Here is a 12,740-nt window from a genome sequence, read left to right on the forward strand (position 1 = left end):
TGTGTGTGTGTGTGTGTGTGTGTGTGTGTGTGTGTGTGTGTGTGTGTGTGTGTGTGTGTGTGTGTGTGTGTGTGTGTGTGGGGCCTAGTCATGAAGACAGTTCCCGTCAGTAAGCCTTACCTACTGATGAGTGATGTATCTCCGGTGGAGGGATCTACAATGTGGATGCGCTGCAATCTGGAAAATGGCACTGGACCTATCCAGTATGTGTGGCAGTATGAGACCTCAAGCGGCAACATCTCAGCCTTTGCACATGGAAACACCAGCGGTATCAACGTGACCAACGTCAACCGCAACCACACCGGCTGGTACCGCTGTGTGGCCAGCAACGCCGTCAACAGCGAGAGCTCTAACCGGTTATGGCTGGACACCATCTGTGAGTATTTGGGAGTTTGGGGTAGGATTTGGGTCTTGTCAAATAAAAAAATAAACCATAGAAATTAGAAATCCATTTTATTTCTACTTTGTATAACACAAACTCTCAAATGCCATAAAACCATGGCACAAACCTATTATATACTGTTTTCAGATTCAAACTTGTATTTTGTGATTCTATAAGAACATGTTTGATTACATGCTTTAATGTTCAAAAAACACTTTATTTTTTCTCATACTGCCCCATGGCTGCTGCTGCACCTGTATTCAGCCTCACCCCTATTTTCCACCGGGCGCGTCTGTGCTGCGTTCCGGAGGCCCAAACATAGGTGTTACATGACACCAAGCCGAGAGTAGAAAAAAACCTTGAAAGCAGAGTGTTTAGAACATTGGGAAATCTGAGGTTTTTGCTCACAGGGATTTCTCTGAAATACATTTACCTCAATATTTAAAGCTCTGGCCACATTTAACATGAAATTATATTGTAACATTATAGATATGACAGAAATTACAGAAAAGCATTAGGTAACAATCTCAGCATTTGTCACACTCAGAGAAAATGTAACCATGTGCCATGGGTTGAATGATAACTTTGAAAAGTCATCACCTAACAACATTATCAAACCTGCTTGTAGTGTGTATGGTAATACTTGAACTCCACTAGTCTGAATTTGAGGTACGGAGACCGTGCTGTAGCTACCATTGCGGATGCTGAGGTCATGATCTCTTATAGGCAGACTGTAAAGATGATGTGAGAAGAGAGAATGAAGCAGGAGGTGTCTCCTGTTAGTCATGTTTGTAACATGTTTTTCATATCTTGAGTGTGTGCATGTCTTTTCTCCGCAGTTGGCCCGGATATCCCTCAGATAGATGTGATTCCGTACAGTATAACAAAGCGGGGATATTCAGCCCTGGAGAGAGAGACTGTCTCTTTACTGTGTCAAGCCCAGTCCAACCCGGCCAGTCAGTACATCTGGTTCTACAACAACTCCCAGGTCTACACCGGGCCGCAGTTAACCATCACTAAGATCCTACGCGTGCACACTGGCGACTACACCTGCTTGGCACAGAACACCTACCTCAACACCCGCTCCAAAAAAACCATCAGCCTGACCGTCTACTGTGAGTGTGATCTGTGACCTCTGACCTTAGACCATGCCATCAGTCCTCATGCTCCTCTGTGAACCTCTCCACCCAGTCCTGACCTGTGTTCTTCTGTCATGGTGCTGCAAATAGCAAGGAGTGTAAAAGACTGAGATGATAATTCAGATTTGGCATTTATAGCACAAGACGAAGAGAACACAGATATTATCGCCTTTTCAGCATTATTAACACTGAACACAACTTCCTGATCTTTTCACTTTCAATTAAACTCCTGTTTTCAGTGTTACGCAGAAACCTCCTTTGCTTCTTCTGTTTTAAACAGTCATACTTCATTCAGTCTTATCCGTCTCTCATTTTCCAAGCTTCCTGTACACACACTAAGACTTTAAAACAGACCCAAAAGCATGCAAATGCACTCATACACACCCACACACATTCCCACCCCCGTACACCTCCACACACACTCACAGCAGAGTGTGGCAGTGGTGTAGACCAGGCTCCTACATACAGTGCTCAGCCCCTCCGCTGATTTTGTCTTGTGGCCACTCACGGTCTTGCAACAAAAATAAAAACCTGCGACCTAGAAAAGATTTCCCTGATAGGCCACCATTGTAAAAGAGACGTCTGTAAAACTGCTGCCAGGACACCTTGAACTGCAAACACGGGCAATTATGACTCTTTCTATAGTATATTTTTAAGCCATGAGTTGTTCATCTTTGTTAAACTTTTCCAAAGCCCAGAAAAAGGATTTTTTCCTCAATGACATTACCGCTGTGTACGAGCACACTAAGCACATTCCTGTTGTGTCTTGGGTGAGCCATATCACTCGCATGTGAGTGAATATTGGCGTGCAAACAGTGGCAGACCTAGAAAAATGTACATGGGGTGGCAAGCGGTCTTGGCAGGGTTGCATGGGACGACGGTACACAGGAATCCCTATACTGTATGTAAATGGCTTTAAAAAAACAAACACAAAAATACTTTTAAAGGGGTGATTAAGTGATTATATAGGGTATTTTACACTGTTCCTTAAGGTCTCCTAATAGGGTATGTAACATTGGTTGGGCTGAAAATTGCCCGAATGCTATTTTATTAGGCCCTTAACTACCCTGTGAATATGGCTCTATTTGGAACAAGAGCTTTTCTTCCAAATATGGTATGCTCATGAATATTTAGATGAGCTGCGCGCTGATTGGTTTGAGCAAACCCCATAGAAACACATTGGAGACGAAACAGCAGATCTCATATTTCAGACACTGCAAAGTTATACATTGTTTGTCGTGCTATTTCGTTATTAAATTCATTTCTGAGACTTTTTTAAGCGAGAAATCAACTATATAAAGCTCAAATATGGGCCGTTTTACAAAAATTGATGGCTAATTGCAAATTTGGTAAGACATGTCGGACTTTAGCTAGGAGCTCCACACAGTCTGACGAGAAAGCGGAAACCTCCATACCCAGTGAAAGTCACCGTTTCCCTGGGTACTGGACTACTGGAATACTCGGGGTTCCGTGGAGCTCCGCGGAGCTGGCTGGCTGCCAGCTGCCGGCATAATTAGGGTAGCTATATTTACAGTTTGAATTTTGTCACGCCACTTATATAACATCTACCCCAAGGTCTTATAAAGCTAACAATGGTGTCTGATTTCAATGTAATGAATTTTTGTGAACATTAGGGGTTTCGTTAGCTGCGACTGTCCCTTCAATCCTATGTGTACAGATCGCGGCTAGTTAGCTTCATTTTTGGCGTAGAGTATATTTACAGTTTGAATTTCGTCACGCCACTTATATAACATCTACCTCAAGGTCTCATAAAGCTAACAATGGTGTCCGATTTCAATTTAATGCATTTTTGTGAATTTCAGAGGAATTCTGAGAGGAGGCTAGCTAGCTCTCATTGATAGAGCTCCATCCAGCCGCAGGCTCTATCAATGAGACTCGCGGACAAGAGGCATTTATTTCCTCGATCGTTTGTTTAAATAACTCAACACATTATAATTATACATATTATAAGATTAACTGGAACCTGTGGTAAGAGATTTCTGGCGTAACAAGCTCGCTGACCGCGCTCTCACTCAAACACACCGGCCATTTAGCAGGAAGAGGGGAGCTGCAGGCCCTGGAGCTCTGTCAGAGCAACAGCGTTTGGTAGTCTATTAACCCAAAAAACGGTGACTTTGCGCAGGTATGGAGTGCCGTGGGCTGCCAGCCGTGACGGAGCTCCATCTACCTCACAGTATGCCGGGGTCTGTGAAGGAAGGCAGGCCGAGCGGCGAGGCAGCAACACAGGCAGCACCGGCCGCTGAACTCCGACACACAGTCGGACAAAATTTGCAATTAGCCATCTATTTTCGTAAAACGGCCCATATTTTACCTCTACATAGTTGATTTCCCGCATAAAAAAGTCTCAGAAGTTAATTTAGTGGTAAAATAGCAGATGAACAATGTATACAATTTCTGAGATCTGCGCGACCTATTCAGAAGACTACCTGACCTCAGATCAGTGGTGTAGCCTATCTAAATGTTTTGGCGTGACAAAGCTAGAGACTAGAGCCAAATGAGGAGGAGCCGCCGAGTTGACGTCAACTAGGCGGCTCTTTGAGATTTGCCTGTTTTCAGAGGCAGTTTCAAATTGTGACATTTGCATAGGAAAGAGGTGTCAATGGGATTTTGAGGTTCTATGTATGTCCTAGTTAGCCACTAAACTGTCATTATTCAACTATGACAAGGTAAAATCGGTTTTGCATTCCATCACCCCTTTAAACTATTATTTTTTTTATAAAAAAAGAAAGATGAGTGGCAAATAGAATTACCTAATGCAGTTATACAGTTTTAGTCTATCATGGCATTTGTTTTATTTTTGTTTGATCATAATTACTGATACAATTAGAGCCATGCATACATCTTTCCATATCTAACCCTATAACATATACAACAAAAATAGCCAATAACTGAAAACATGTTATTTTACTGAGTGACATGTTATGCTACTGTACTGCAATTTAAATGGAAAGAGAAGAAAAACATACCATGTTGTCCAGGGGTAACTGCAGGCCTACCCTCTTCCTCCCTGTCATCTTCATCTGCCTCCTTCTGGTGGTCACTCCCTGCCACTGTCCCTCTTTCTTAATCTGCAGCCTCCTCTTCATCCCTCACATTCAATTCTTCTTTTTCCTTACCTTCCTTCTTCACTTATTTCTTCATCTACTTCTGTGGTCTTCTCCTACTCTGACCCTCCTGGTCTCTCCAGTTTACTGCCTTCTTCTTCATTTCCCTCCTTCTCTTCCTCCTTTGCACTTCTACAATACAACTTCATTGTCAGTTCACACTGACATTCATTTTGCGTCCCCGAGCAGCTCTGCTCAAAAGACGAAATGAAAAAAAAAATATACACACAGAGCAAGACAATTACACATAAAGTACAACGATGAAGACATATCATGTCTTGAAACATGTTTCATAATATCCTCAGATCCAGATCTTAATTGGCAGCAAACTGATGTTGGTTTAGCAACAGGATAGACTGACGTATAAAATAATTCTTAAGGCTGTTGTACCTAACCAAAGTGACTCTAAATCGCCTGTTAGAAGGCAAAAGTTGGTAATCATAATTTAAAACATGCATGGAATTAGAAGAGATGCTGTTAGCAAGTCTGAGCATGCTCTTCTTGTGGATTGTTTGAAAGGAGTGTGCAACAGGTTGACCAATGATCTTAGAGCAAACTTTGAGTTGATTGTATAGTTTAGTTTCAAGTTTAGCAGAGCACAGAATCATCAGAATATTTCAAAAGAAACTGGTTGGGCACACTGGTGGTACAGTCTGCAGTAAATAGTATGGGTGAGCTGATAAAGCCCTGAGGTGTGCCGTTTGTTGTAATAGGAGAGGAAAGTGTATTAACTTTAACTTACTGAACCCGGTTTGTAAGAAGAGTTATACCAGTGAAGAAGGTTTGGGCTGGGTTCTCTCAACTGTCTTTGCAAGAACTGGCAATATCCCCACTTTTAGCTTTCCTTTCATTTTTAGACTTCAGCTAATCTCTCCAGCTATTCTGAGTCAATGTGAAAATCTCTGGTCATCATCGTATTACATTACACTGTAGGGCCATGTAGCTAATAAATAAATATAAAATCAGAAAAAGATTTATCACATGCACACAACAGTTATGTTTAGACTACTTAATCCAATTGTATTTTTATATTCCCAGTTCAACAGAAAAAGAGAAAGCATCTTACCTGGTTTAATTTGTGCAGCCTCATTGCTGTGATATGCGAGTGTAAGGGGATTTTATAGTAATGTTATGGCTTAGCTAGCCAATCAAATAAAAATGATCGATCTCCCAGTGATCTCCTCACTGTGCAGTGTGTTGTAACGCAACACTGTCGAGGCGGCAACCCTCTGTAAACGTTATGGATTCAAACATGCCAGTTTTTAGTATTTTGTATTAAGCTGTTATTGTCTTTACTATAAAATCAAACTAATCAAAGGGCAGAATGCTCCTAGAAATCACGAGGGAGCGATTTCACTTTTGGCTAATGTTAATTAGCATACATTGCATTAATAACAAATGTAACTTTAAGTTAAATTGGTGTGTTTAAACTTCACCAGGGGAAACTGAATTCACCTCACAGATGTTCGGGGCAGCTCAGTCACTCCAGTCTTTGCCGAGATGCAGGGCCACCGCATCAGACTCACTGTGTGTGAGCTGTGTGAACGCTTCTCTGTACGTTTGATGCAGGGACGTAGCTATCACTATATAACTATTTGAGGGCCAGGGGGCCTAAGATAACATTTACAATTATTAACTTCTAGTCAATTTATTGTTTATTTCAATGTTGTGAGAAGTTTGGTGGTTTGTTTTTACAAGTACAGTTTTAAGAACACCAAAGTTAGGGGTGGCAAGACCCTGCAGATGGGGGGCAGCTGCCCCCCTTTCCCCCCTGTAGATCAGCCGTTGCGTGCAAATGCATTTATTGTCTCAATGCGCCATACGGCCATCATGCAAATGTATTAATTCAGCTGCGGACACAATGATTAATGCTGTGGGCTGTGGCAGTTCTAATGTTAACTTAAATGTGAAAATGACAACTTTGACCATTCCTTTTGTTTACGCTACGCTTTAGTGAGAAAGGGATCGCCACACGCTTAAAAAAAATATGAATTGCAACCGAATTATGCAAACCAGGAATATTGTTTTGTCCTCATTTGGAGAAAAGATTGGCGGAGCGTCGTTCTGGTGCGCTCCATGGATGCAGCCCATGGATTTATCATTAGAATATAAGATGCAGCCCTTTACAGTAGAAGTCCACCAGCATTTCCTGAACGTGCAGTCACCAGATCCAGAATGCATTTTGTTCGTTCACATAGCCCGAGGCTTATGGGAGAAACACTACCGTGCATAGTCAGTGGTCACGGAAGTAAACCCTGAACCTTAGAAAGTTTTTTGGCAGATGCACAACAGAGCAACTCTCATAGGAATGAACGGGGCTCCACCATTAACGTTGCATCCAGCTCTTATAATACATCCATGGTGTAGACCTATTCTCGTCGTCGTCGTCTGGGAAGTTGATGGGACTCTCTGACAGGTACCTTGCTGTGATGTCACAGCCATGGCAAGTGTTGCTTGTCATTCTGCTCTCCTGTTTTGTTCTTACATTTCTGCTAGTAACTCAGATCATGTGTCTGACCTAAACGTTTCCCCCAGAGAGATACACATCTTTCACATTAGAGAAGACAGGCTTTGTACTGACTTGACATTCATCAGTGTTACCTAGCTTCATCCCAAGTGAATAGATATCTCATGAAAAGCATTTTCCTCGTATAAATTAGGTAAGGCATTTCATTCCAAACACCCTGAACACTGAAGCACCACATGCACTTTCTCTGACCTTACAGAACCCCCATTTTGCACATTACTGCTTCGTTATGCTGTATCTTATCCCCGCAGACCCACCCGATGGCTCCCCCTCCTGTTCTGTGGAGGCAGCGCTGAATTATACCGCTTTGAGACTCCTCTGCTCTTGGCCCAGCGGATTACCCTCCCCCTCTCTCCACTGGACCGGACTCGGGAACCAAGTGGGCCAAGACGAGGCTGGCACAGGACAGCAAACAAATCCACTGACCAATACTGCCGTCTTGCTGCCATCTGAAGGCCTCAACTCCAACAGCTTGTTTACTTGCATGGGCTCCCACCTGGCACTTAAATATTCAACAGAGTGCAGCACACGCACATGTAAGAAACAAAGAAAGAGGAAGTTTTTTATGCTCATTGTTCACGTCTCACTTAAACCTCTTTCCCTCCACTAGATATTCCCCCTGCAGAGCCAGAGTGTTTTGCCTATGTGACTAACAATAAACAGTATCTGATGCTGTCCTGCTCCTGGGATGGAGGGGCCCCGAAATCCTTGGTGTGGTGGGAAGGCCCAGATGGCCAGGCCAAAGGTGGAGAAGAAAACTCCAACATCCTGATCCTTCGCTACGGCACCGCCCACAGCGGGAAACCCTACACCTGCCATGCTAAGCATCCACTGGTCCAAACCAAAACCTGCAGGCTCACACTGGGTCAGTGCACATTGTCAGACACACCCGACAAGAGAATAGCAAATATGATTTGTTAATAAATTCATTTATACATTGTCCCCTGTAGAGGCTCCTGTATTGCTGACACAGCGCAGAGTTGTGTCTGTATACGAGGGGAGTGACGTTCAGCTCACCTGCAACCTGAGAGCCAACTACCTTCCTGTCAGTGAAATCACCTGGTTTAACAATCAGGGTGTGGGCGTCCTAGACACCTCAAAGTATGCACTGCTGCAAACATCTGCATGGGCCAATCTGACTGTGAGAGACACAGATGAGACTCAAGACAGCGGCGAGTACAGGTGCTCCACTTCCAACGCAGTGGGAGAAACTGAAATCAATGTCACTTTAGTGATCAAGAGTAAGTTTTATATTTTATCTATATCGGTTGTCTTACTGCTAGAGCTTTTGAAAGGAATAGTTTGACATTTTGGGAAAAACAATTGCTTACTTGCTGAGAGTTAGATAAGAAGATTGATACCACATCTGTATGAGAAATATGAAGCTGCAGCCTTCAGAGAGCTGGAACCCAGGGACAGCAACAGGCCCTGCACAAAACCAAAATGTTAAAAGATGAAATTACGGAGGTACAGGGGTACACATTTACTGGTTGTATTTGTCTCTTTAACAGGGTACCCCATGCCACCCAATGTGACCCTGGTCAAAGTGATGTACAACAGCCAACAGCGTAACGAGGTGGAGCTGGAGTGGCAGGTAGAGAACGAAGGAGGAGGAGGATGGACAGGTTTCATCCTGCAGCATATATGGGTGTCAGAGCGACCAGGAAGGAGAGGCAGCAACAATGATTCAAAGCAGGAGATGGAGGAGAGGATCAGTCCACCAGACTGGTACTCTAATATCATCCAGGACCCAGAAGTCAGGATCTATACAGTAGGGAGACTGATACCGACCGTTACTTACAAGTTCCGCATCACACCTGTCAACCACCGCACCGTCGGACACCCTTCTGCTGCAAAGACTCCAGGTATAATAAGTGAACAGAGTGAGGAAAGTATGGTCAGATACGGGATTTATGGCAGAGAACTGAGCAAAGACAGGGGCTTGAGTTAGGGATGTCTTACCCCTAATTTTCAACAGGCGCGTCTGCGCTGTGTTCCATGTGCGTCGCGTTCCCCGCAAGCAAGGACTGAGTCTTAAGCAAGGACTTGAATGTTTCAACGGTCCAAGATGTTCTTATATGAATAGTCAATGCTTGGCCACAGTGTGTCCAAGAAGCGTGCGTGAAGCATCTCTCCGCTCAAGATATGCACCAATTCTATTTTCACGTGAGCCGCGGGGGTTCGGACAGCCGGGCAGTAGAGGGTGACACGGGAATCAATTGTCGCTCCCATCCCATCCCGAGCCCACGAAAATACTCCCGTCACATCCCGTTCACGTGACTGCCCCCCCCAAAAAAAAATTCTGTCCTGCAAAATCCCGAGAGAAAGACTCCCGAATCCCGTCCCGCTCCCGTTTCGTTCCATATGTTGTCTAAAGTTATCAGACTCTGTGTGTGTGTGTGTGTGTGTGTGTGTGTGTGTGTGTGTGTGTGCGCGCGCGCCCACAGCTGCAGCGATGGCCCGAGGGAGCGAGAGCAGCTCCTCTGCTCTGCTGCGCTGATGTTGTTGTGTGAATGCAGCGCTGTAGAACAGTAGTGACAATTTTACGAGACTCCCGTAGGTCACGGTATTCCCAGTCAACAAGTGTATTGTGAGTTGTAAGTGGTTCTCTTTTCTAAAATGAAATGCCTCGCAATCTTTGGGCGCACTCACGCATTGCCGCGTCATTTTTTTATTTAATCTCCAGCTCCCGTTGATTTCTATGCTCTATCCGTCCCGAACACGTTACCGACAGCGATATTGACTCCCGTACCGCGAGACTCCTACGGGAATCATGTGACCTGCCGGAGTCCCAAAAAATTGTCACCCTCTACCGGGCAGTAAGTGAAACAGCCCTGCTCCTTACCTTTCCTCTAACTGGCCCTGTGTGCTTTTTCTTGTAAATTAATTGTGTTAATCGTACCATGTATATCAGGATTTGACTGCTCTAACCAAACCAGGGGATTGTTTAGGGCTTGTAGGTCAGGTGTCAGGGTAGGATAGGCCAATTGGTTCAACCCCTGTATGGCCAATGCATCAGTTAATGTACACCTACGCTACGTTCAACAGGGTTGACTTTAAAGGGAACCCAGGTAACTTTTGCTGAACAGATCGTAAAGAAAGAAAGAGAGTAATGAAATGTTATATGTCAGTAATGTCATACAGCAATCTGCCTAATTGTTTGCCAACATTAGCCACCATAAGCTACTGGTCATACCAGACCAAGTAAGGCTTCAGCAGCAAAACCACACAGTGTATTAAACTTACAATTATGAAAGAATGTGTTATTTCTTCTTTCAAAAGCTACAGTCTTGCTGTACATAATTATTTTGTCAACAACACGTATGAAGAAACACTCAAAGTTCTTGTACTCTGGCTTTTACAGTGAAGCTAACATTTCCAAACAATCATGAATTTGGTACATTTCACGGTACAAGAACAACGCTGACATGGGTTGAGAACCACTAAAGGTAGCTGAAAATATGAAAAAGATGTGAGACACTTATCAAGTGCAGAAACTGTTTTCTTAGAGGTGTACTATTTTGCAATGTGTAACTGTAATGTGTTGCAGCGGAACCACGCTACAATGTGTACCCTGCTGTGATTGGAGCAGCTATAGGCGGGATGCTCTTTGCAGCCTTCCTAACAGCGCTGCTGCTCGTGTTCATAATCCGCAACAGCAACAACAATCCTCGTGAGTCCCATACACAAGCACCAAGTTCCTAATGACTTGATTTAAAAAAAAATAAAAACATTGTCCCATTATGTTGCATTAATGTTCTGTGTTTCTTCTCCCAGGATTACATGACATGCTGTTTGGTTTGTGAGTATCTGTAATACTTTCTATATACAGTATAATAGCAGCAATGAAAAATGTGCAGTTTAATGATGTTGTCAGCCAATTCTGTTTACAGACATGCTATTAAAACTGTTTTTTTCATTTGGTGTATCCAGGCAGCACAGCCAGTCAAGAGAAAAGATCAACTTCCCAGAGGATGAATTGGAAGGCAGGTCAGAGGGAGGAATAGAGGAGATAGGTGGATCATCCAGTCCAGGCAAGATGCACCCACATCAAACACATATTCATGCAAACCTAAAGATGGGCTTTGCATGTCAGATTTACTACACTGCTAGTCTCGCATTGCCAGACCACAGCACTGTGTAGTAAGGTCTGGCTACACCACAGATACATTATGGGATAGGAGGAAAAAAACGTTAGGCGGTGCTAAGTTCCGGACACAGCGACGGTGGCTCTGCAAAATGTTCTCTTGTTTTGGTGAATGCATCCCGCAAAAAAAAATAAATCACATAAAAAATAAATAAAATTAAGTGTTCACAATACAGTAACGTGAGCTATTTAAATAACTGGATACGTGATTAAACGTAATTTGCTCCTACCAGTGTATCACCATGTGTACTTCGTCCATAGTAATCCCCACCAGTCAGTCCGAAAAAATCATCTACGTAGATAAAGAACTTGTACAGCCAAACAAATCTTGCATAAAGAAGTGAAGTCAGCGTTCTAACAAGAGCCACAGATTTTGAACAACCACAATTAGCTCTCCTTTTTATCTAACTTAAAAACATAAACGTCTGTTCCTACACTGTATTCATCAGGGAAAAGTGCACCGCTAACATCAGTTTGTAGGCTAGTTATCTAGGAATTTATCAAATTCAAAAAGCTAACTGCTAGTGAATAATTTGTGATTTTTTTTTTTTTTTTTTTTTAAATAAAAGGTGCAGCACACTAACACAGGTGTTTCCAATTCTGGTTAATTAGTCTGAAGTTTGGCAATGTTGGCAGTTTGGATTTTTTTAACAAGGTAATTTAACTTTTTTGTGGAAAAACCATATTAGACCATATAATTCAAGTATTTTTTGTATGCCATAAAAAGTGTGCAGGGTAGCAGTGTAAGTTGTTCCTTTGACTTTCATATGCAATCTTACATTGACAAGTTCTAATAAAATAACACATATAGCTTTCAAAATATTTTAAATCATGTAGTCATCTTGTGAGCTAATCAGATTTTATGAACAGTCGGTTTCGACCATCAACAGAACTAATAATCTTGTTGCTCATCTACCTGATGCTGAACCTTGTCGCTGGTCTTTTCCAGGTCCAACCATGGCTTTACCCCGGGCAGCTTCACCCCTCACCACCTCACCTACGAGTGCCACCCCCGCCACCAGCCAAGCCCCTCCCCCTGGAGACGACAATGAACCTGTCAGCGTCACCATCACCGTCAAGGCTACAGGCTCATAGTCATACATGTAGGCTATATCACGGACTCCTTTGGTTGTAATTTAACCTGGAATTAAAGTTTTGCTGACAGTTTGGATAATTAGCATGTGACGTAGATCTCAACTCAACTATATTTACAAGCATATTTTTTGCTACAAAACTTTGATCTTTTGATTTTTACATTAATGATATGTGTGTATACTGTTTAGCCAACAATAAAAGGATTTGCATGGATACTGAACATTGGAGTCAGCTCATATTAGACCCTAAAAAAATTTTTTTGTTCATCTTCATTATATGCATCATTTATAGCAGAACATTTAGCTCACAATGTTGGTCTTTTAAT

General features: G+C 42.9%; 1 protein-coding gene across 1 annotated transcript; it reads left to right on the top strand.

Annotated features, from left to right (window-relative positions):
• Positions 1-90: 90 nt before the first annotated feature.
• Positions 91-12,415, top strand: LOC144528243 (V-set and immunoglobulin domain-containing protein 10-like 2). The gene is made up of 10 exons (XM_078266732.1): positions 91-376; positions 1,222-1,497; positions 7,425-7,709; positions 7,784-8,038; positions 8,124-8,414; positions 8,685-9,038; positions 10,724-10,846; positions 10,951-10,975; positions 11,107-11,207; positions 12,270-12,415. The coding sequence occupies exons 1-10, from the start codon at positions 91-93 to the stop codon at positions 12,413-12,415; spliced, it is 2,142 nt and encodes a 713-aa protein (XP_078122858.1).
• The last annotated feature ends 325 nt before the right edge of the window (positions 12,416-12,740 follow it).

Source organism: Sander vitreus, chromosome 13 (assembly GCF_031162955.1).
Source record: "Sander vitreus isolate 19-12246 chromosome 13, sanVit1, whole genome shotgun sequence".
In the NCBI taxonomy this organism is placed as follows: Eukaryota; Metazoa; Chordata; class Actinopteri; order Perciformes; family Percidae; genus Sander; species Sander vitreus.

What these genes read in the sequence shown, in the direction of transcription:
- LOC144528243 (XM_078266732.1), top strand. Translation starts at nt 91, where the DNA reads ATGAAGACAGTTCCCGTCAGTAAGCCTTACCTACTGATGAGTGATGTA. An exon ending in CATGACATGCTGTTTGGTTT is followed by an intron (nt 10,976 to 11,106) that starts GTGAGTATCTGT and finishes TGGTGTATCCAG; the next exon opens with GCAGCACAGCCAGTCAAGAG. An exon ending in AGGTGGATCATCCAGTCCAG is followed by an intron (nt 11,208 to 12,269) that starts GCAAGATGCACC and finishes GGTCTTTTCCAG; the next exon opens with GTCCAACCATGGCTTTACCC.